At 39.9% G+C, this 25060-nt stretch overlaps 2 protein-coding genes across 4 annotated transcripts; one reads left to right on the top strand and one right to left on the bottom strand.

The window, feature by feature from the left end:
* The first annotated feature begins 1014 nt into the window (after window positions 1-1014).
* LOC149311268 (thiosulfate sulfurtransferase/rhodanese-like domain-containing protein 3) lies at window positions 1015-7291 on the top strand. Its single transcript, XM_089530691.1, has 4 exons — window positions 1015-1168; window positions 2423-2596; window positions 3213-3372; window positions 6778-7291. Exons 1-4 carry the CDS (start codon window positions 1054-1056, stop codon window positions 6839-6841), a joined length of 513 nt encoding a protein of 170 aa, XP_089386817.1. The 5' UTR covers window positions 1015-1053; the 3' UTR covers window positions 6842-7291.
* Window positions 5899-24108, bottom strand: LOC149311267 (cyclin-C). 3 transcript variants are annotated; one of them, XM_089530688.1, is made up of 13 exons: window positions 23979-24108; window positions 23016-23122; window positions 18920-19004; window positions 18659-18728; window positions 17812-17863; window positions 17126-17181; window positions 14727-14762; window positions 13124-13215; window positions 12156-12223; window positions 11698-11777; window positions 10762-10880; window positions 10405-10452; window positions 5899-8889 (listed from the first exon to the last, which is right to left on the bottom strand). In XM_089530688.1, the coding sequence occupies exons 1-13, from the start codon at window positions 24008-24010 to the stop codon at window positions 8835-8837; spliced, it is 900 nt and encodes a 299-aa protein (XP_089386814.1). In that variant the 5' UTR covers window positions 24011-24108; the 3' UTR covers window positions 5899-8834. The 3 variants fall into 3 exon arrangements, with proteins under 3 accessions (XP_089386814.1, XP_089386815.1, XP_089386816.1); XM_089530689.1 differs by lacking the exon at window positions 10405-10452; XM_089530690.1 differs by lacking the exon at window positions 23979-24108 and having other exon boundaries at window positions 18920-18996; window positions 23016-23092.
* Between the last annotated feature and the right edge of the window lie 952 nt (window positions 24109-25060).

Genomic DNA, 25060 nt, shown 5'->3' with positions numbered 1-25060 from the left:
AAGTCAAAGCCGCAAATGCAAAGGGACAACTGTAATGTAGCATACATGTAGCATTGTCATAATGGGAGAAGCTACAATCAATCCCTCATGAGCCTGGCTAAAGTTTCCTTCATCTTGGCAGGTGGTGAAGCATGATGGGAATGGTAGTTCATCAAGCTCCCCACTCCTGATCTAGAACCATACATTCTCTTTTGCTTAGTTATTTACTTTGCCTAAAGTTTAGCACAACCGGTTTTACACAAAGTTAAAATGGTTAAGCTATGTCACTCTTTGTAGCTAGATTACTGCTATTGTGTTACTCTTTGATTACATGTCATGCTTGTGCTGTGTTCCAGTCCCATCCAGTGGGACCTTGAAAGTCAATGTAATAATTGGGAGCCAGCATGGCAGAATCATAGAGCTGGAAGAGACCACAACGCCATGCAGGAATTCACAATCAAAGCACCCCAACAGATGGCCATCCAGCCTGTGTTTAAAGGCCTCCAAGAAGGAGACTCCACCACACTCCCTGCAGTGGTTTGAGCTAAGGATGCCTGTACAGCCCAGAATCAACGGAGGCTGAGACTGCGTTAACTGTCCTGGCTCAGTGCTAGGGAATGTTGGGATCTGGAGTTTTGTGAGTTCGGCAGCGGAACACACTCCTTCCTGGGAGTCTAGTGGAGTCTCCTTCCTTGGATGTCTTTAAACAGAGGCTGGATGGCCCTCTGTCACAGGGGATGCTTTGACTGAGAGTTCCTGGGTTGGACTGGATGGCCCTTGAGGTCTCTTCCAACTCTGTGATCATACATCCCAACAAGGTCTCCTCTCTTGCAACCCAATCTGCCTCCATGCCTGTGGGGCCACAGGGACCTCTTAGGACAATGGGCTCCTCGAGAAGCCTCCATGTTTTCGCATCAGGAATAAATCTTGCTAAGAAACCCTGGTGCCAGGTCAGGAGGAGGAGAGAGTCAGGTAGCCGCCCAGAAGGGGAGGAGGAGAGAAAGAGGCCGAGGGAGGAGGCCAAGACCTCCCCCTTCTTCTTCTCCTCCTCCTCGTCTTCTCTGGTGGGGAGCCATGTGGGGCCGTCGTGGGCTGCAGCTGGGAGGGCTAGCCGGTGCTCTAGCGGCCCAGCTGCCTTGGCGCCTCCCTCAGGCTGCCATCTTGGAGCCTCCCTTCAGCAGTAATGTCTGTAAGTGGCTCTGGGAGGGAAAGCAGAGGCCTTTGAGAGGATATTCCCCCCAGTCATCCCCAAACTGTGCCCTTTAAGAGATTTGGACTCCATCTCCCAGAAGCCTCAGCCATGGTGCCCAATAGTCTGGCACTCTGGGAGCTGAAGTCCAAAATCCCTTAAAGAGCACAGTTTGAGGACCACTGAGAGGAGAGCCTTATTATTATTGCCCCTGCTCTTGTTAAAGAAACAGGAGCCCTACATGCTTTCTGATCTATCCATCACCCAGGTCCAAAATACATTTGCAGGAATAATCCAGTTTGAGACCACTGTAACTTGCCTTGGCTAGGGAATTGTAGTTTATTGTGGCCCCGAGATCTTTCTGACAGAGATGGCTAAATGTCTCACAAAACTACAGTTCCCAGAATTCCCTAGCATCGAACCAGGGTAGTTAAAGCAGTCTCAAACTGGATTATTTCTGTTTTTTGGAACCTACAGATTCTCAGGCAGTTATTAAGTTGCATCAGCACTGGAAAAACCTGGATTGACACCGCTTTAACTGCTGTGGCTCCATCCTGTGTAATTCTGGGTGTTGTAGTCTACACTGTATCTCTGCGCTATGGCATTCTGGGATTCTGTAGTTTTGTGAGACACTTTTAGCCTTCTCTGTCCAGAATTAATGCAGTTTCACATTGCTTTAACTGCCGTAGCTCAATACTATGGAATCCTGGGATTTGTAGTTTTGAGAGATATTTAGCCTCTGTCAGAGAGCTGCTGGTGCCATGACAAACTACAAATCCCATGATTCCTTGGCTTTGAGTGATGGCAGTTAAAGCGGTGTCATACTGCATTAACTCTGCAGTGTGGCAGCAGCCTCAGTATGATGTTGAGAATTAGGGGTTGTTGTTGCATCTCTTTTTCTACCTAATATAAACCAGCATTCTCCATTTAGATTAAAATCTCAGTTTATGTGAGTGGCTCTGGCAAAAGCTAGTTTATTGTTTTTCACCCTCAGCTCATCGTTTCTAAAAGAGGATAGACAGATCTGTAGAAACAACTGGTTCAAAGATTGAGTGAAGTTTGCCTTGTCCAGAGTATTAATTCTCTATTTTTATTTTATTTTTTGCTAGAGCTCCACAGCACCACCGTATTAACGTGTAAATTGACACTACTTCTGTAAATTAAGCCACATTAGTCTTCACTGGTGGCTGTGTTTGAGATATTCTGGTCAAGAGAAATAGTTTTATTGTGGGATTGTGTGTTTTTCCTTTACAGATGCTATAACCAGACAATTAATTGTTTGCCATTTTTGTACCACTGCGGACCATAATGTCTCCTACAAAGAACTCAAGGACTTGCTGGATTCCAATGCCATTTTGCTTATTGATGTCAGGGAGAAATGGGAGATTGGGCAATATGGAAAAATACCTGGGTCCATCTGCATTCCATGTAAGTTACCAAACCTTCTAGTCCTGAGCATGGGAAGGGTAAATAAAAGGCAGTTATATGCAGCAGGACATACATAAGATTCACCTTTGTTGTTGCTGTTAACCACTCTCCAGCTGATCTCAACGCATGGTGACCCTGTGGGTGAGGCATCTCCAAGACTCCCCATCTTCCACTACTTTTCTTAGCTCTCGCAGATTTATACCAGTGACCTCTAATGGAGTCCATCCATCTAGTATGTGGTCTTCCTCTCTTTCTACTTCCTTCCAGCTTTCTTGGCATTATTGTATTTTTCTAGTGAGTCGTGTCTTCTCAAAACGTGGCCAATGTATAACAGCCTTAGAGTTGCCATAAGTTGGAAATGACTTGGAGGCACACGACAGAAACAAACAAGAAAGCCTCTTTGAATTCATCTTGGCTTCCAGGGAGATCTCAGTCCTGATCTGTTCAAGGACCCATTTATTTGTTTTTTGGCTGTCCACTATATTCTCACCACTCTTCTCCAACACCACAGCTCAGATGAATTCACCTACAATTTGGATTTCATTACCCATGGTAAGACATACTAACTTGTCAAAGAGGAAACTTATTAGCTAATAGCTCATTTTTATTCTTGCAGTGGGAGAGGTTGCAGAAGCATTACAGATGAGCCCATTGCATTTTAAAGAGAAATACAATCAAGATATGCCTTCTAAATCGGACCATTTAGTCTTTTCCTGTCTGGCAGGAGTGAGAAGCAAAGCAGCTTTAGCTGCTGCAAATTCTCTGGGTTTCAGCAGGTGAGTAAAAAGACCCAGTGGAGACCTGGACAAGTTAGTTGAATTTCTTGGTAAAAATAGTTCTAGCATGGTAGATATTTTTAAGGCTAAATCTAAAGCAAAGATGGAAACCAGGGAAGACAACATATTACTTATTTTCATGTTTTGCTCTTGGTATGGTGAATCAGCAGTTCCAGAAATCTCATTTATGTTTCTGTATAATTTATGAATGACTGCACATGTAGATCAGTTCCAGATGAACTGACCTTGAAATTTGTCACCAGCCATTCATCATTACTCAACACTTGAAAACTTTACACATTTATAACTGAAAGGAGTTCTACAGTAATGCACTTTAAAGTAATTGAAGTAAGGATGGTAGAACAAGTGTGATTTCTTTTTTTCCTAGTTTGACTGGTTTTATTAGCTGCTTTGGAATGTCACAGATAGTCCATTTGGGAGGATAAACCAGGCAGATAATAGCACTGGAACATAAAGATCTTGAAAGAATTGTTGAAAGCAAACTGCCAGAAAGATCTGCTTTGAAAACAAGCTGAAAAGAGTATCTTATGAGAACACTCAAGTATTACATGGCTAAACAAGTGATTTGGGTGTACCTATAGGAGTGCAGCAATGCCATGTTTGAAACAGTGCATTATTTTCATTAAATTAAAGTAACCTAGGCAGGATACAGACCGCCCCTTTGGAGCGGCCTGCACCCACCCCTTTCCCTGACGGATGGGGCCTGAGCGGGCACAGCGGCAGTCCTGGAGGCCCTGATTCGCCACTTTTCCAGGCCTCAGGGAAGCAGCAAAATGCTGCTTCCCCGCGGCCTGGAAAGGGGTGTCCTTGGGGCTTCATGCCCCAAGGACACCCCAACAGCGGCAGGGAAAGAGAGAAAGGGGCTGTTCAGCCCCTTTCTCTTCAGTATTGCTGGTGCGGCTGTTTAAAGGCCGCGCCAGCGATACACGCGGCAAAAGGAGCTCCGTTTTGGAGCTCCTTCCAGTGCCGCTGAAAGGGCGCCACAAGTGCCCTGCAGCGGCACCAGGATGTAACGCCTGCGCCGCGCCGTTTGAACGTGGTGTGGCCGTCGCGTCAAAATGGCAGTGCCCATGTAGACAGGGCGCCACCATTTTGACGTACGGAGTACATCCTAGGGTTAGGGAGCGTGTGAATGGTGCGTGCTCCTTAACCCTAAAATTGCCGCCGCTATGCTACATTTTGGCAGTGTGTATCCTGGCTATACGTCCATATAGGGAACCAGAGTGATGTAGTGGTTTGGGTATTGGACAGCTACTCTGGAGACCAAGTTTTAAATCCCTGGTTGGCCATGGAAACCCTCTGGGTGACCTTGGGCAAGCTACATTCTTTCAGCCCCAGAGGAAGACAAAGGCAAACCCACTCTGAACAAATCTTGCTAAGAAAACCCCACACCAGAGTCCCCATAAGTCGGAAATGAGTTGAAGACAGACAAGAGCAACTAAGGTCCATATGAGTATCACCATTTAATTCAAGTGTGCGCAGCCACAGGGAGCCCATTGAGTGTACTCACCCCACTGTTGGTCCCTCCAGATCTCAATGGGATGCATTCAGCTTTCTAGCATGGTGGGCATGGAGAAGACACTGAATGCACAAAGAATTGTGTATTCTAGAAGCATGATTCTCCACCTCATGAGCATAAATTCAGTAGAATTTGGGGGGCAGTTGCAGGGGTCACTTAAAAAGCCCCTGCTAGCCATACAATTCTCATTTCTGGTTTATCTTAACAAGATTAAATGCTATGGGCTGCTGGCTAGTCTCCTCAGTACTGTTTTTAACGGGCAGATTGCCCTTTGTGCAGTACTTTATTATCTGAAAAGGTATACTTATTGGGATCTCATTCTTTTTTTTAATAAGAAGCTGGAGTAGTCAAACTATGCCTTGCTACAGTTGAATGAAACAGTGTGCTAGATTTTCGGAATTCTAGCCACCTACGGTCTAAATCAGCTATGGGCAATTGCAACGGGTGAAGAGACCACTTTTAATCCTTACAGATTTGCAGGGCTATTGGGCTATATGGGATTAAAAATCATCTGAAAATAGCACTCAGAAATTAGTGGAAGTCCCCTTACAGTTTGGGCTACTTAAGGATTGACCAAAATGTATAAAGTGATAAATCACCACTCTAGAAGCAGCACGGCTATTCGGGGTCTTTTTTTAATCTGCAAATAATCAAGGTTGGTAATACTAGGAGCTTTGGGGACTGCAAGAAGGGTGGTTAAGGCCCCTTACTGCTCATAGGCAGCACTTCCTCACTTGTGATATTCCTTTCATTGCTAATCCCAACTAGGTAGATTTATTAAATCAATGAAATTTATGTTACATGTTGATTCAGCAGTCAATAATAGGTTCAGTGGATTTGGTCTAGCTAGCACTAGTAATTGGACTTGGGCTTGTGATTTTCTGTGTCTATGTACAGCCAGGAAGGGCATGTAAACCTAAGACTTGTTCACAATCCAGATAAGTGTTCTGAAAGATTCCCCACATAAAGGTAAAGAAGCATTGATGTAAAGATGCTGGTCCACTTTAATTGCACTACAAGCAATCCAAACGTCACACCACCCAAGAGTAGTAGTTAAGCCACTTAGTATAAAAAAACTTTCTTGCAACATTTGTAAAGATCACTTTCGTAAAAGAATGGAAAATTAATGAAACAAATTCAAGACAATAAATAAAGCAACAAAGTTTAAACAAAATATCTTGTACAGTTAGCACAAACAATCTTGTGGAGAAAGTAACTCAGTATTTACATTTGCAGCAATACGTTTTATTTCCCAGAATAAGCATGCTTCAACAGATGGGCTTGAACCTTGTACATCTAGTAATAAGATGTTCCGTGAGAACAGACCATGAAAATTGCTTGCAGACATTTTATAACTTTCCCCTTTGAAGCAAGTTCAGCTGCAACTAAAGAAACTACTGAAGTAGTTTCTATCTACTCGATTTTGTCACATTCTCCAGAGACCTTATTGAAACCTTGCTTTATGTTAACTTTAAGCAGAATTTCAGGAGTCTTTATTCTACTAGCGCTTGGTTGTGGTCCAGAAAAAACTAAATAGGGTGATTTCAAAATGAGGTGTTGTTATATTAAGAGGATAATATGGACCATACTGTTTGTCATCTGAGGTATGCATCATATTCATTTCCTTAACCTTTACCATATTCAAAAGATTAGCACTGACTGCACCAGAGAACATCATACTTGTGCCCATTTACTGCAGCTTTTGTTTCTTTCCTCAAAACTTGTCACAAACAAACAGCCAATAGCTTATGGGCTGATATCAGTCCACGGACCACGACTTTTAAGTAACACTGTTCTAGAACAGGTAACTGAAATAACTTCTACAGTGTGAAATGTGTTACAGATGTTGAACTGTGTTTTTTCAGAGCTAAGCACTATGCAGGCGGCTTCAAAGAATGGGCAGAATATGAATCTTCGGAGAAGAAGTGATTGGCAGATCAGCCTAAAATTCTTCTTAAATAAAACATTTAAGGTAAAAAAATTGAAATGTATCATTATGGTATTTTAAGCATTAGCTTTGCCTGTGATGATGGAATGTGATTTTACTTTAAACTACATGTAGGACTCCTTCAGTCATGATTTGACATGAAAGTTGTGTATTATAAAGATATTAAAGACTAAGCTAGCAAGAAAACTACAGTTATTTTTCCTAGGAGAAATATGCTTTTGTTCAAGCAGGGAGAAGTGAGCAGAATACTGTATCTACAGTATATAAAGTAGTAGCTAGGAACTATGCCTCAGACCTACTATAGTTAATGAAAGATGCAATCTATTTTTATTTTATTTTTTTAGGTACAAGGGTTCAATTCTTTTGTTATATCTGGTTTATATGTCTTGACATGATTTTTTTTCATTATTGAATAAAACTAGTCAAACTTGTCCATCTGCATTTGCTTTTATTCCTACACAGCTAGTCCATATTACAAATAAAGTTTAATCCTTCAAGAAAACGCAATTAATTTTCAAAATGCTATGGACACAGTCTCTTCAACCAATCATGTTAGCAAAGGTATGGTATAAGATCACTGGCATTTAAAAATAGAACAAATAATGGGAATTTAAAAAGGCCAGAAATACATCAAGTCTCACAGAAATGTTGTTGTAAATCAGTATGGAAAGACATTTGATAAAAATAACTTCCAGCAGTTAAGTGCAAAGAGCCCAATCATTTGCATACAAAAACACTTTGGTGACACTTAGTTGAATGACAGATCAAGTAAAGACAGGCAATCCTGCTTTTTTAAAATCAAGTTTTAGAACAAGCACCATATGACTAGACTTCTGTTTCAATCAACATTCTTTTGTTTCTATAGCTGTAAAATGATGTTCTCTGGGAGAAAAAAGATCTTAGACTGAAAACTGGTTATTATTTTTACCTTGTAAGAAGATAAGAAACAAACACATTATGAAATGCACAGTCAGTTCATTAAAACCCTAGGGCTTTAAACCAAATTCCATTTTCAGTGGGAGGTCTGTCTGAGCAAAAAAAGCACAGGATGTGGCCCTCTGATTAAAAAAGAGCAACTGAGCTTGTCTAGATGCTTAAGAGTAATTTACAATAAATACTTATTATGGAATCAGAGGTTCTCCCATCTCAATAGTTGCTGCTTTCTCAAGAGGCCCGTTAAAAATCATTCTTAGCAACAATGAAGGCAGACAAACTTGTAGCACACAACACACTCACCACTACAACCTCAAATAGGTCAGATTCTTTGCTTCACAACTTGATTGGATTGCAAATTTTGACTTGCAGTTTTTACAAGGACTCAATAGTTTAGGACTTGGAAAAAGTGAAATGTTGTTCCCTAAAACAGCCACAACTTGCATTATACATATTGCACTCTTTTGGTTTTCATGTTCCACTTGCTAGCTATATGTACCAAGAACATAACTTTTACAGTTCAGATGAGGAATGAAATATATCCTTACTTTTGAGGGGTTTTTTTACAGTCGTTTACTAAAGAAGTGCATCGTCCTTCCTGTACAATGTCCACTGGCATTTAGAGAATACATTGTACCTGGAAAATCAGAATTTCAAGTCGAACATGTCAAGTCACCTTCTGTGCTCAAATTAGTACTAGGGCAAGAACAATCCAGCTACACTCACGCAGCTTCATATTAACATGGTTTCTTAAACGCTTCACTTTTTTAAGTAAAAAAAGTATTCAATTCTTCCCTCCCTGAACTCAACGGTGATTGTTTTTCCTAGCCTTAGCCAAGGCTTTTGATTTGACTGGTGGCACAATTCAAAATGTTGTTTTTAAAAGAAAACTTTCAATAAGCTTCACAGAAATATTCTTCAAGTTCTTTCTGAAAAGCCATTATTGAAATCTTCAGTCCATGTCTTCCACAAAGGAAAACAAAAACGAATCCCAGTGTGTCTTCATCCAAAATGGTCCACGGTGAGTATCTTTGGAATGTCTTAAGACTGGCTGTAGCTAGAATTCTGACTTCCATTTGGCCCTTGGTCACCTTCACTGTTTGGAACAAAGCAGATATGACCACATTATACATCTGAGCTTGAATTATGAGAGCATTTACAGAACACATTGTATCTGGAAAATCACTGTTAACATGCAGATCACAAACTTTGCTACTGAACTTTTCACTTTCAATGGTGTCTAAAGCCTTCAAAATCCAGCTCTCAAACAGTTTATTCATGTTTATTTATCTTTGAGCATAAATGACAAATACATGGGATAAATAGTCTCAACGATATTTGCTTCAAGCTTTGAAAGTCCTTTACATTGTGAAACTTACATAAATCAGGTGTAAGGCATTTATTTGAAATGGCAAGTCAGATCATTACCTCACCACCCCTATGGGCCAGATGGCATTTAGTTTTGGTGCCACAAGGCTCTCTGTTGAACATGTTATTTTGTAATGTGAAGAGAATGATCCACAGCAAGCTTTAGACTTTCATGCTCCTCTCTCTAGCAAACAGCTACAAGGAAAATGAAGCTTGACTTCTGGTTAATCACAGAAAAGGTATTCTGTTGGTGTACCAGCCACCCAGCTGCTCAACAGTCTCCCTTCCTGAGCAGGCTGAGTTGGTCTCGGTGGTGGTGGTGTCCCTTCAGTTTGTTGTACTGGGGGACTTCAACATCCATACAGAGACTTTAAATCCACCATGACAACCATGGATATGTCCCAAGTAATATCTGTGGCCACCCATGCTGAAGGACATAGTATGGACCTGTTTTTTTTTTGTGATGGTGATCTGGGTATGGAGGAATGTTCTGTAGTTCTGTTGTCATGGACTGATCACTACCTGGTGGGATTTAAACACTAGGAGTCTTTACAGGAGTGGTGGGGTTGGGCTATTAAGATGGTTGACCCCTAGGAGACTTAGGGATCAGGATGGTCATGTCTGAGCAGGATTCAAAGTGCTGGTTTTGACCTTGAAAGCCCTACATGGCTTAGATCCAGAGTATTTGAAAGACCATATCTCTGTATATAAACCAGCACATACTTCAGGATTGCAGGGAAGGACTATCTCTCAGTCCTACCACCTTCAGAGGAGCCTTTGGTGAGGACCTGAGAGACAGCCTTCTCTGTGGCTGCTCCCAGGCTGTGGAACTCCCTTCCTTGGGAGGTCCATTCAACCTCTTCCCTGCTCTCTCTTCGCCAGCAGTTAAATATGTTTTTATTTCAGGAGACATTTGGTGACAGCAGACAAAGCTTTTAATGGGGAGGGGATGTACTATTTTTATTTAATCACACCTTAAATGCCTTTTAATGTGAGTTTAACTTGTGTTTTTTAATTAATTAGAATAATTGTATTTTAACATTTATATTAAAAGTTTTTTAAATTGTATTGTCCTTTTAAGGTGTTGTGCATTGCCTTGGGCCCCACACCAGGAGAAAAGCAGGATATTAAATAAATAAATAGGTTCAAACAGCTAGAATCACAGAAATATGAAAGCAAAAGTTTCTGATTGTCTGCTCATAGCCCACCACAGGGAAAGGGAGTGTTTGGGACTAAAACTCACTGTAGCTGGTTTCTGTAATGATCAACCATGTTAATAAATCCATTACATCTGAAAGCAAACAACAGAAGTCTCATGGAAGAATGTCTATATCTAAATGAGGGTTACTTAATTAATGCTAGGTAATTTTACAAATAAAGCAGGGAAACATGTAATTAAGGAAAACACTTATTGACGTTGGAAGTTGAACCTTTCCTCATAGACCCAATTTAACAATCAGAAATACACTCTAATATAAAAAAGCTTATCTGTAGATAAAATATTGTTAAAATGCTATGTTTACATTTCAAAAATTCTCTCTTCAAATTTCAATCATTTAAAAATCACTGCTGCTACACACTCCAGTTTGGATACACTTACCTGTTTGGAGGTGGTTTCGGTTTCGGCATCTTACTTAGGATCGTAGCCATTTCTTTCCTTTCGTCAAAGTTCTTCCATTGTTCATACAGTTTCAAGATAACCCTGATTATTTCTAAAATCTAAGCAAGAAGATGTGTAGATGAGAACAACTCATATGCATATTTTCTTCTGGCATCTAAGAAACACAAACTCCATTTGTGGGGAGAATAAAGCAGAGTACAGATAGTTCTAATTCCATCAAAAAGTTTGCAACTCAAACTATTCTTCATATTTCAGAAGGATAAAGTTTCAATAAGTATAAATACTGGATTGTAAGCCTGCTGGGCAGGGAAGTTTCATATCGACTATTTTAAACCACTGTGGTAGTCATTTTGGTTGAAGGACACGGTTTGAAAACTTTAAATACATAAACTAAGATAATTTATAGCAATTTGCTTGATTATTTATTGTTCCTGAAGATTTCTCATGAAAATTCAGAGTGGAATTAACTGCATCTAGTTTGCCATCTTTAGCATAACTGCTGTTGATCACTTAAACCAGAATCCTGTTGATGCATTACACCAGAGTAACTACAATAGCAATAAGACGAAGAAAAGGCCACAGTTGTACAATGCTGGAGAAACAGGAACTGAGACCCAGAAAATTTTATCTGTTCTTCCTTGCCTCACTGTCAGACCCTGAAAATATACCAATAGCATTTGGTCCTAGATTGACATAAAAACGAATGATTGAGCTTAGCTTTCCAATTCCAGTTAAAGAAGCTGGTACAAATTTTCTGCTTTCACTGTTTCTCCAGCAGAAAGTGGCTCAATAATTTTTTCAGCTTGTCCATTTTGTCTAGCATCCTGAAGTTTCATTATACAAGCCAAGTGTAGCTAGCTTGCACTATTTCCCATGACTTAATAAATCTAAAGGTAAAAAAGAAAATATAACTACCTTTTCCATATCAACAGAAAGCTCGGCAAACCACTGTCTAGCATCCTTTTGTTGGACAACACAAGCCACATGTAGGCAAGCTGCAAAGTAAACCGATGTTGGATATGATGTTAGATACAGTATTTGTAAAATGAGTAGTAGTAAAGACAAAGTTCATTGCCAGAAAATGTGGTCTGTGTCTATACTATTGTATTTCAAGAACAGATTTTCCATATTGCCATTCTAGTTATTTCATGCTACTAACATTCATTTAAAATGTATGTTTTAAGATTCCCAGTTTCTTTACCACTTTGTTTTCACTAGATGTCCATCAAAAGCATTTTCATTATTAACTAAAAAGTATAAAGAGGGTAAAACTCTAATATCTACATCAGAAATTCTATGAGGATGCTTATGGATGGAATACTACACCAAACCTTCCATTCAAATAGTGATAAAAGCACATAATAATTACCTACCTAGAGCTATCATGAAAGGGGGGTACAGCAGACAGAGATCAGTTCTATATGTGTCATTCACTATTCTCCTGCATAGAAACAAACAAGAAATCAACATACTGTTGTTCATTAGGTCAGAGACCTGTGGTAATACTATGACACCAAGACACAGACCTGTTTTGTTCTTTTGCTCTTTGTGCATTTAGATATTATATATAAAATCAAGATGTCAGATACAATCTTAGCAGAAGAACATTTTGGTATATTGCTGCTACATATATAGATCAATTTAATTTACTGCAAAATAAAAGAACTGCATTTGGATGAAAGTTTGGAAGTTATTGTTCTAGAATACAACTCCCAAAATGCATTACTGCAGAGTCCAAAAAATGATAGTCCAGAAATACATTTCCATTTTCTTCTCCAGGTGTGTTGCTGTTGTTATTGTGTGCCTTCAAGTCATTTCTGACTTATGGTGACTCTAAGGCAAACCTATCATGGGCTTCTCTTGGCAAGTTTTTTCAGGGGAGGTTAACCATTGCATCCTCTGAGGCTGAGTGTGACTTGCTCAAGGTTAGCCAGTGGGTTTCATGACTAAATGGGGACTTAAAACCTAGTCTTCAGAATTGTACAACATTCAAACCACTATGCCATATTGGCTGTCTAGATGCATTTATATGAAGTAATTTATATGTGAAGTTTAGTAATGAGAACATCAAAGGGCTTTCTGTTGTGCTTGTATGTTTTCAAGAAAAAGCTGTACAGGCATTTATTAGACTATCCTATGTCTATATGATAGCCAAAACGAAAATTCTCAACACGATCTAGTTCCATGCATTTTCCTATTTATTAAACTACTGCCAATCTCCTGACATAAATATCATTAACACACATTCCTGTCACCCTTTCATATGCAAGGAAAGACTGCTGCTCAATTCAATTATTTTTGCTCTTTTTTTAAAGGACTCTAGAGGTTTTATCATTTTTACCAAGCAAGTGGCAGCAGCATGTCTTCTTGACCCATATCCTGCACGTATTGGAGTAGAGGTCTGTAGGGATGATACACTATCAAACAGCAGTCCTGGGAAGATTATAAAGGCAGATTAAAATTAAATACAATACCAAAATCACGGATATTAGTAGCACATTCAACTTCAGATTAGGTGCTTCTAGCCTTCCTTCAAGTGTGTGTGTAGTAGCACACTCAATCCTGGCAAAATAAAGGTAGGGGTCTTAGAATATTCTTCAGTACGCTGACTGGCAACCTATCAATCTCTTTCTTCCCCAGAGATTCCACATGAGCTCTGAAACAGACATAAATCTTATTTGTTTGCAGACCTTTAATTTCTCATTGGAAATAAACACTTCCAAAGACCAGTCTAAAGCATCATAAACAAGATGCTTGCCAAAATAACTGACACAAGTCTGAAAAATGTTTTCACTTCTCTTTTTGATGAAATCAAAAATCATCATTGTAGCCATCATCATCAGGAATTCCAGCCAGCAATTTAAAAAAAAGTTATCAAGCAAGGTCATTGACAAGGAAGGGACAAAGTCTGCCATATGACATGACAAACTGGACATCTTTCCTCCAACAAAGCCACTATGTTACCTTTATAGCCCCCTTTTATCACAGAAAATAAGTATATCACACATACAAGCAACAGTAACAAAATACACTGGGGCAGCTAACTGATTAACCATGGTTTAAATAATGGTTCAAACAATCTCGAAGCATTTCACACTCGTTTTACAGTTTCTGAATTTTTGGGCTAATCAGATACCAACACCACTGTTCATTTAGTAAACACACAAGGATCAAGAAGACTGTGGCAATCCATGTGGCCACCAGGAACATAACTAGTGGACAGGACCCTACTCCTTTCTCACACTGAGGCCTGACTCCTATTGATGCACTATGCTAGCACAAAAATAATTGCACAAGGAGTCACACTTTTTTATATAATGTATAAGTGGTGCCCCCATTGAAGGCAATGGTTCAGCAAAGACACACACATAGCCCTCTCTGTTACTTTTCACTTGAGTGGGTGGCTAGCTAATTGATCACTGCACATGGAATGAGCTTAAGGCTGTGGAACCTGATGAGGGATTCAGTGTAACTAAGATGGTAAGTATTTCACCTTCCACTCTATGGCCTGAAGCAGACGCACCAAAAGGACCATGCTGGCCCTGATTGCGCTTGGACGGCATGGGCCCAGTCCCGATCCAGGCTGCTGCCATGGTCCTGAACCGGGCTGCAGGAAACAGCAGGTTATATCTGCTCCTTTTTGACCCAGTTCTTCTTGCTTGGTGCAGTGTCGGTGTGGCTTCCAGCCGCGTTCAGGGCATGCATCATCTAAATGCCATGCCCCTAACAGGGCCCAAGTCATTTTAGCCATGTGTTTCAGGCCTAGGTAAGTAGCATCTTTCCCTGAATGTGTGATGCATGCCTGTGTATATGTGCAAAGATTTGCAGAATGAAAAGTCAGTGCCACATAGCAGCCCACCACATCCCACTATGCAAATACCAAATGCACACAGCTTTCCAAATATAAAATAAAACAGGCATAGTAAGTAAACAGAGAAGCTTACCATTAATTCTAAAAGATAGAATTCACATTCTAGTATCTGTAGAGACATGAAAAATAAGTTAATCTGATCTGTCATATGCTACACATAAAAAACAAGCCAGATTCTAAATAAATTAAATTGAAGTAGAATAGACTTATTCACTGAGCACAAAGATTGGAATGAAATTTGGAACCTTTGAGGACAATTCTACATCTTAGGTATTCATATCATTTCAACACTTGCAGATATTTTCAAATGGGAAATGAAAGTGTAAAATATGGTCTAAAATCAATTTATAATCCTGGCTAACAATGAGAAATTGATTCAGCTGTTGAATGGTAAGTTGTCGTTGTATGCCTTCAAGTCACTTGTAAGTTTTGGTGACCCTAAGGGAAACCTATCATAGGGTTTCCTTGGCAAGTTACGGTATTTCAGATAGGGTTTGCCGTTACCATCCTCTAAGACTAAGAGAATGTGACAAATTGATTCAACACTTGAATAGTAAGTGAGCACTATGGAAAAACTACTGATTCAATGGGTTTTAGCCTAGCTGGAAATATGATTTGGATTTAGGCTAAAGTTTGTAATGCAATATTTGCCTTGGTTCCAACACCTTAATATCTTAATCTTCAAGATATCAAAGTATACACTGGTCAAGATGTTGAGGCTATCATCCTTTCAAGACAAGGGAAATGAACAAGAGTCACCAGAAGTGAAGTACTGTATTTGAAACTTTATGTGTTATTGCTATGGCTTTAAGCCCTCTTAAATTAGCATTAGAAATACTGAAAAATATTCTACTGCATCCTGAAGGCAAGCTATCAAAAGGGATGATATTTGGGGGAAAGGCCATGAAATAAAACTTTGAGAGTTATGGGGGGCATGTCTGTAGTTAATATGTACATTTTAGATTTGTGTGATTGAGAACATATTCAAATCATACTAATCAAGCTAAAACTAGTGGTCTTTCATTCTCTTCTATAAGCAGCTGAATATGAAACTAAAAATTCAAAATCAGGACAAAAATCATGAAAAACATTTTAAGAGGTGCATAAAATTATACAGGGTGTGAAGAATTATGACCAGGAATTTTAAAAAAAACCCTTCTTGCATAATAGGAGAACTCGTAACCTGCTCTGATAGCCTTTTGGCTGAAGAGCGGGGTATTAATAATAATAATAATAATAATAATAATAATAATAATTATTATTAAATTCTTAAAAATTAAGCACCTATATACAGAAGCAAGGTTAAAGAGGACTGAGTATTCGAGTAAGGAAAAAGAAACAGAACAAAATTGCACTAATCTGGCCATTCCTACATAACCTGTAATTCTAAATCAGCTAGTTTGGATGTTTTAAAAGACTTGTAGTGGAGATTTCTTACATATGCATGTACCTTAATACGCTCGTACCAATTTCCTTAAGTCACAACAATGTGCTAAGATGTGGAACACTCTCTAATCTTTTCTAGCTCATGTATACATCAGTAAATTTGGGGCATCATAGGCACCTTCAGAGTATGGCTACCATCAATAGGCAAGGCCATTCACAAAATAGGTGCTATGCATGGGTATGGCCATTCACAAAATTTGCTAGGGTATAACAGCCATTTTTTCAGTAGGCAAAGTAAGGCAATTCAGAGACAAGTGATTTGCTCAAGAAAACAGTAGGTGGTATCTGAGCCCACAAACACAAAATAAAGGCTCTGAACTCAAGTTTCTGCTCCAACCAAAACACCCATTTTACAGAAACCAATCATCTCCTTTTATACCCACTTCAGCTCACTCACTCTCTCTGTCACCCATCTCATTCAGTTGGGTTGCTCTGCCCTAGCCCTTGCTACCTTCCTAAAACCTCTCTTTCACCCTCCCAGACAAAAATTGCAGGATTGCTTTCTTTAAGGAAAAAAAATCCTGGCCATACTGCAAATCAAAGACCTTCAACAGCCACACCTAATTCATTTATTTTGGTGAACTGAAGAGAACACTAATGTGCAGTATTTTATGGTGTCCAGAAGTTTTATTATACAAGTGTGTGTACACATGTATACAGCCAGCCCTTCTTATACACAGATTTTTTATACACGGATTCGAGCATACAGGGTTTGAAAATGTTCAAAAAAGTATAAATTTCAAATATCAAACCTTGATTTTCCATTTTTTATAAGTGACACCATTTTGCTATGTCATGATATTTAATGGGACTTGAGCATACACTGATTTTGTTATCCACGGGGGATCTTGGAACCAAACCCCAGCATATAACAAGGGTCCACTGTATATGCACATCTATCTAACCTGGGCAGTCTGCAAGTGCTGCATTACCAAAAGCACTGCTATGATAGGCCATACCCCTGTAGACAATGACCCATCTATGCACAAATCAAGTACAAGCCTAATTTCCTTATTGCATACTTACATGATTCATCCTATAAGGAAATTCTTTTGGAAAGGCATACGAAAACCTAGTTTTCACTGCAATGAAGAGAAGTCAGGATACTTTTTTAAAAAAAAGAAGTGGAGAAAAATACTTATTCCCTCTTTAATTTCCTAATCCCATCCACAATGAAAGCCATGATTTACATTTTAGATTTCAACAGTATAACAGAAAACAAAGTCTTTTGAAGAATGTGTGGATTTCTGAGTTTAGATGCCAACATCAACAGCAATGAGCGGTCAGAAAACATTAGTGAATGAGTGAGCACTATAAGGGCTGCAATAAAGGAAAAAATTATAACAAATAAATTTTGTATCTTTCAATATTCTGAAATTTATGTTGAAATATCTCATACATAGCATTTCCTAACATGGAAGCATTTAACAGTTTATGTAAATTAATATTCCACTATCATGTACAAAAAAAGTGTAAGCAAGATGGATTTTACAAAGTATCAGGAATATTAAAGTAAAAGATTTATTTTGATTACTCTTGGGTCAGAAAAATGAATTTTCAGAGCATATACATTTTTTAAAAGAAACCTTGTATCCATTATTTTATAATAGCATCATTATGACTAGTGGTATTTAGGGGAATAAATTGAAAAAGAAAAAAGCTGTGTTTTATATAAACATCTGTAGCATACAACAGATATAATTTGCACTTACATACAGAAGTAGCAGCAGATATCAATCTTGTATTCGAAACTACACCAAACTCCTAGAAAAAAGGAAATAAAGTTACTGGTAAATCAAGCTGGAAGGTTTACACTATAGCAAAAAGACAAACTGCTTATCCTTACAAGGGGTTAAAAAGAGGGTTCCTTTAAAAGAACATGGGCAAAAGGGGAGAAAGAACATGGCTAGCAACACTGTGAGACAGTCCAAGGGCAGCCGTATCTACAGGACTGAAGCTGGATATGGTGAAGTAATGGGAAAAGTGTTGCTCCCAAACACTACTTGCTTCACTATAGTCACAACAACATCATAGATTATGAACAACCTATCTGAAAGGGAGGCTATTTTCTTCACTTTCAGCAGGATCTGTCAGTTGTAATGCTACTGACAAGATGCCCCTTGTCATGCCAAGCTTCTACATGCATAATGAGGGGGGACCATGCAGGACAAGTACCAGAAGGTGTGTGTGATCAAGGAACAGAGGTCACCAACTGGCTTGTATATACAATTAGTTAAATGCCCACAGTTATGAAAGGTGGGATGGGAGAGGGTTCAGAAAAATAATGAAAGAACACTTAGTGGAATAGTGATCTTAACTTTGTTTAAATCCAACATCTGTAAGGACTGAAAGCAGACAAGCCACCAAATGGGCCAACATGACAGACTAACACGCTGATAAATTTCTATTAATTGTTATCACTATATCTTTGTCTTTCCCAGAAGGTCATGAGCAAAGATACCAAATGCCCTACATAAAAACAGAGGAGGGGAGGTTTGAATCTGTTTCCTTTCTCCATGTTACCAAATTTGCATGCAAAACAAGAAATACTCTACTTACCTCTACTTTAGATGCCAAAAAAACACATGTGGGGGCCATTAGTACCGGATCTATACTTTTTAGGGAGTATCTGAAGAATAATAAAATACCATGAAACATTTAGAGCTACTTCTAAATATTCCCACTTTTTTCAGTAGTGCTATTGTCAATCTATAGGATTTATATCACAAAAATAACAACAATTTATCAACTTATGAGTGGTGTAACAAATTGCAAGAAAATAAAGCATTGCTCTCCTGCTAACAGAGTGCATGGGCCTACCTGGCATAGAACCTCTTGAAATAGACAGTGGCAGTGGCAATAACTTGTTGTCTTAATTTCAGATGTTCACCTAAAGCCTGGATAACTTCCAAACAAAAACAAAACTGAGTTAAATTTTCAAAGTGTGAACTTGCATTTTATTAGAACTACTGAAAGTGTGTCCCATGGGACTATGAAACTGTTTTCCCAATATTTCTGATGTATTAATTACAATCTAATCCTATAAAATTTGTTCAGAATTGAGTCCCACTGCTTTCACTTAAACTTCCTTATATATTTACAGATGTATATGTAGATCTTTATATTAAAGCATATGCACATTCCCCCTCACAGGAATAGATAGGGGTAACAGAAACTAATAGTAATCTTAATATTAAGCCAGGACCCTGGGAGACCAGGGTTCAAATTCTCTTAGCCATGGAAATCTGCTAGGCAATCTTGGCCAAGTCACAATCTGTCAGCCTAAGAGAAAAGCCAATAACAAACCTCCTCTGAACAAATCTTGCCAAGAAAGCCCTAAGATAGGGATACCATTAAGCCAGCTATGACATTAAGACAAATAACAAACAACAAAAACAGAAACCACAGCCCAGTAGCCCAATTTAAATATACATTTCCAGCACTAGAAGCTTTAGGACAAAATGTGGTTTAATATCCTGAATAGTAAAGTAACATTAAACCACAGTTATCTTTTTCAGATATAACTGAGAACATTTACTATGACTGGCACTCAATAGAAAGGGGAACATGTGGCTGCAAAGCATGTTCTTCGTTATGGTTTTGTTGTATTAGGAAATGTATGCTCAAACTAGGCCAATGATTTCTCCATGGTTACCCGGTGGACTGAAGGTGAACCTTGGTCCAAGTGCAGCACACTATCCACTAAGTCAAACTAGTTCAAATTCAGACAGATGGTACTTATTTCCTGCTTTTAAAGATAGTTCCATCAAATTAGTCACATCATATTAGTCACACCTCCATGAAGGCTAGAAGAGGCATATGGTGTACAATACATGTAGGTAGCAACTCAACACAGTGAAGGCAACAGTTTGTTCTATTACATACAACATACTACAATCCTCAACTCATTTGCCCTTCAGTCCCAGTGACAGAGCATTACCAATAACTAATAATGTGTACATTTTGAACAATCATTACAGGCTGCAGTGTCTTACACATTACAAATGGCTGTTATCTGTCTAATGAATTAGGATCCCAGTATCAGCATAGTTGCTGGATTTTAGAGGCAGCAGGTGTTTGGAGTACACAACATATTTAGTCTAGGGAAAGCGAGTGGGGTGTTGGGGGAAGAGAGACCAGTGGAGGTAGTCAGCTGTTCCATCACAAGCTCTGCCTGCCAGTTGGCCAAGAAGCAACCCTGGTGTCAGCTGCGCAGGTAGCTCTTGTTTGCCCTTCCAGGCAAAGGAGATGTGCCAAGAATGTCAGGAGCATCCGTCTGGGATACCAAGCAGAGGTGGAAGGCCAGAATGATGGAACAAAACATAAGGTGATTTACTTGGTATTTTTCCTGCATCCCCTCATCCATACATAATTCAAACGTGGCAGTGTTGTATCATTATCCTGTCATTTTCAAAGAGCCCTGCAAATTATACTGTTTCAATTCACACATCTTTGCACACATTTTAAAAGGAACACAGCCAAACCAGGCATTTGCCCACAGGAGGCATGGCTAAAGAAACAACCTTTACAACTGATCAACCTGATGTCACAGTGCGGTACTGTCAGTATATCCTGTATTCTGATTCATGCAGTTATCTGCTGAGCATATTTAAGATATCCATCATGGTTTAAACAGGCAGCGGAACACTCTCCACTGAACACAACTTTTTATCCAAACCTGTACTGAACAGCTGTAGTGTTGAAAAATACAGGTAAATAACCAGAAAGTCACAGTGCAAATCTTACCAGAACTGCAAACTAATTAGGCAGATTTAAGCAAGCTACTGTTCTCTCAGTCTCAATCTGCTATTTGCAATACGGTGGTGATAATTGTGACCTACCTTAAGAAACTGTTTTTAAGGATTATTAAGAAGTGTTATGAACACTGAAGAACACCAACACACTAAATACTGTGATCATCATCATGCCAACACTAGGTATACAAGGCTGGTTCACACATACAACCTCATGGCATGGAGGATGCAGCAATCCATAGTTGATGAATGATAAAAGCAACAATATTTTAGTTCCGTATGTTAAAATTGGATTTACAATTGATATGTATTGAGACTAATTTACTCACAAATTAGGTGAATAAATAGGTGTTACAGACTCTTTAGCATTTATCCATCTTAATACTCCACTCCTTTTATTATGATTATTGTCTAATCCTATTGTTAAAATTGTTATATCAGAATAGAATACGTTTTACTGAAGTTATTATTGCCGCTGTATTGTATTGTATTTTATGATTGTATTTTATATGTATTTGATTAGGATGTAATCCCGCCTCGATCCACAGGGAAAGGCGGGAAATATAAATAAATTTATTATTACTATTACTATTATTATTATTATTATTATTATGTGAGTTTTATAAGTACTCAGTTTAAAGTTTCCATGATAACAGTCATGGTGAGCAACAGAAATACAGACACAAAATCAAAGCCATGTTTCAGCCTTACAGCTTCTGTTTATCATTAATGTTCTATATGCAGAGCAGAGTTCATATGGGGGCTGAATCTAACTTCAAGCAAGAGAAGCATATTGTCAGTTTCACATGGCAGATCTCCAGATCAGCAGTGGGACCTGAGACCAAGTAAATATTAAAATGACAATAGTCAGTTTCAACTTTCCTGAAGGTCCAGTATTTCAGGCTGGATACATTACATATAGAACAAATAGGGTGTCACTGGCTTTATACAGTGCGTCCTCGCCTTACGCGGGGGATCCGTTCCGGATCCCTCCACGTAAGGCGAATTCCGCCTATACTCAAGCCCCATTGGAAACAATGGGGCTCGTGCGCGGGTGCGCGTGGGGCGCAACGGGCGCGCGCACCCATTCAATTGAATGGGACGTGCTGCCCCTTCCGCCCCGCACGCGCGCCGCAGCTTGAGCGCATACGCTCAAGTCCGCGTATGGCGCACCCGCGTATGGCACGGGCGCACTGTACTTTTATTTTTATTTATTGTTTTTTTTATTTATGGTATTTATACCCCGCCCTTCAGCCCTAAAGGCTATCAGAGCGGCTTACAATTATTATTTTTTATTACAGTTCCCTGCCCTCAGGCTTACAATCTAAATGACATGACACAAAAAGAGAAGGGAATGGTGGTGGGAAAGGGGATGAGGTCCAGTGGTTCTTCTCTCCCTCTGAGGCCTGGACCAAGGCAGATGGACTGGAGGGAGGGCTCTTCTTCTTCAGGCTAGCCCTGATGGAGCTGGGACTGCCTGTTCACTCCCTCCCAGGCCAAAGGGTGACAGTTATCACAGAGGGGGGGCTATCTATCTTCAGGCTAGCCCTGATGGAGCTGGGCCTGCCTGTTCATTCCCTTTCAGGCCGAAGGGTGACAGTTATCATGGAGGGAGGGCTCTCTATCTTCAGGCTATACACACACACACACACACACAAACACACTTTCTTGCAAGTTGATATTTAGCACAGTCCCAAAATGCAATGTTAGTGCACATACTTTCCAAGCATAATGTTCCAGAAAGGAAATATGGGTGAAATCCAATAAGTCTTTCTAATGGCACTTATTGCTCACATCCATGGAACAGTGTGGGTTGTAATTTCCCCCCTCTCTACCTTTCATCATATGGTCTCGCAATCTATTTTAGAAGAGTGAGGGACCTCCAAAACAAATGGCTGTGCTAAAAAGGGCAATGACAGTCCCATCACCTAAGCAGGGAAAGAAAACAATCTGCGTTGAGCAATGCTACATTTAAGCTGAATACTTAGGCTTCTTCTGCAAGCTTAATAAAGGTTCTTTTTGCCAGGTACCTAACAGATGAATTTTCTGAAAATCAATTTATGATTAATTTTTGCATATTTTGTGAAACTGGCACAGGCTCACCCAACTGCAACACACACAGTATGTATCAAAGGGCTAAGCTAGAACTGAAACCATTGTACCATTTGTGAAGAATATTTGCAGCTTCCAATATTCTTCTTCTGTCAAAAATTTTAAGTCCTTTTGGCGTTCCTTTAACAGATCCTGTTTATCCAAAATCCATTGCAAGCTGTAAAGGAAAAAAGAAGAGAGAACAACTTTTATACCAGTTTTGATTATCACCTATATTAAATAGACGGACAGGACAGCGTACCTGCCAACTTTCAACCTACAACCTTATGTCAAATTAACAATCTTTCCACAATATTCAATCAATCATATTAAACACTGATTTATTTCTCCCCACACCTTTTGTGCCTCTTTTTCAAACCAATAGCTATAAAAGAATGTAGCACCCCAGCCAAAGAAAACAAAAACAAAACCCTGCCTGTGAGGAACTGTGATTTGGTTAAAGCGGTCTCAAACTGGATTATTACTGCAGTGTGTTTTGAGCCTAAATTTTGCATTGATTCTGTTGGTCTGTGCTACCTGGGAAACAACTGGATTTTGGCCAGTGAGTCTCCCTTTTAAGCAAATGTGCACAGGATGATATTTCATGACTCCGAGGACATACACAGTCCAGTTAGCTTGGGAGGAATCCCCATTGAACTCAGAACCTTGTTTGGCCTGAAATGTGGGAGATCAGGATGCAGAGGCCTATGGGATCCTGGGAAGTGGCGTTTATTGTGGCACCAGAGTCTCTTTTTGAGAGAGAGAGAGAGAGAGAGAGAGAGAGAGAGAGAGAGAGAGAGTTCCCAGAATCCCCTAGCAATTGAGCCAGGGCTGTTAAAGAGGTCTCAAACCGGATTGTGCCTGGATTTATAAACCAGAAAGGACTTGAAGCCACAGCACAACCAACAACCATGATGCAAATGTCCCCCACAATCATCCCAAGCCCCTCTGAAGGCAATAAATAAAGGCTCAATGGCAGCCTTAAGCAACCCAGGGCCTCGGAGGAGGGGAGGGAGGGAGGGGGGGGCACTCACTAGTGCGAGCTCTGCCAAAAGTTCCCTGCCATGGAGAGGCTTCGAGGCACCGGCTTCCTCCTCCTCCTCCTCCTCCTTTGCCTTCCCTGCTCGCCGGGAGGACGATTCCCTCCCCGGTGCGACCTTTTATTTCTTCCCCCACCGTCTTCCTTCCCTCCTCCCTTCAAGAACAGGAAGAGGAAGCCCTGCGGAGTCTTCAGTGGAAGTGATGGCGCTCTTAAGGGCAGCAGCCTCAGCCCTACCTTTCTGTGCGCTGATTATAGTCGTCCCGCCGCTTCCCCGACAATCAGTTCCGAGGCAAATAGGTTCCGCGCCTGGAATGGAGCCCTCAGTATACTTTTAACTACATTATAGCATCACAGAGTTGGAAGAGACCCCAAGGGCCACACAGTCCAACCCCATTCTGCCATGCAGGAACTCTCAGTCAAAGCATCCCAACAGATGGCCATCCAGCCTCTGCTTAAAGACCTCCAAGGAGGGAGACTCCACTACACTCCGAGGGAGTTTGTTCCACTGTCGAACATCCCTTACTGTCAGGAGGTTCCTCCTAATGTTGAGGTGGAATCTCTTTTCCTGCAGCTTGCATCCATTGCTCCGGGTCCTAGTCTCTGGAGCAGCAGAAAACAAGCTTGCTCCCATCTCAATATGACATCCCTTCAAATATTTAAACAGGGCTTTCATATCACCTCTTAACCTTCTCCAGGCTAAACATCCCCAGTTCCCTAGGTCATTACTCATAGGGCTTTATGGTTTCCAGACAATTCACCATTTTAGTCTCTACCTGGCTTCCACCCCACCAAATGCATCTGAGGGAATAGAGTGAAGTCTATGAAAGCTCATGCTGCCAATTTCTTTCTTTCAGTTAAATCTCAAAGGTGCTACAAGATCTCTCTACATACTGATTCTGCAGACTGACACGGCTATATCTTAGTTTGTACACGTTGTGTATTGTTTAGGTATTTTATGCATTTGCTTATGCAAATTGTTTTTTATGTATTTGTTTATGTAACTTTGTAAACCGCCTTGATCCTTTGGAAAGGCGGTATATAAATAAAAATTATTATTATTATTATTATTATTAT

This window comes from Sceloporus occidentalis, unplaced genomic scaffold (assembly GCF_023333645.1).
Source record: "Sceloporus occidentalis isolate IW3139 unplaced genomic scaffold, rSceOcc1.0.p SCAF_6, whole genome shotgun sequence".
In the NCBI taxonomy this organism is placed as follows: Eukaryota; Metazoa; Chordata; class Lepidosauria; order Squamata; family Phrynosomatidae; genus Sceloporus; species Sceloporus occidentalis.
This window is presented reverse-complemented; position numbering and strand designations above follow the sequence as displayed.

Excerpts from the sequence above, each read along its gene's own strand:
- LOC149311268 (XM_089530691.1), top strand. The coding sequence starts at position 1,054 with ATGTGGGGCCGTCGTGGGCTGCAGCTGGGAGGGCTAGCCGGTGCTCTA. Across the intron at positions 1,169-2,422 it reads TCCCTTCAGCAGTAATGTCT|ATGCTATAACCAGACAATTA; the intron begins GTAAGTGGCTCT and ends TTTCCTTTACAG. Across the intron at positions 3,373-6,777 it reads AATTCTCTGGGTTTCAGCAG|AGCTAAGCACTATGCAGGCG; the intron begins GTGAGTAAAAAG and ends GTGTTTTTTCAG.
- LOC149311267 (XM_089530688.1), bottom strand. The coding sequence starts at position 24,010 with ATGGCAGGGAACTTTTGGCAGAGCTCGCACTA. Across the intron at positions 23,123-23,978 it reads TTTTGGCAGAGCTCGCACTA|CTTGCAATGGATTTTGGATA; the intron begins GTGAGTGCCCCC and ends TTTCCTTTACAG. Across the intron at positions 18,729-18,919 it reads TTCAAGAGGTTCTATGCCAG|ATACTCCCTAAAAAGTATAG; the intron begins GTAGGCCCATGC and ends ATTATTCTTCAG.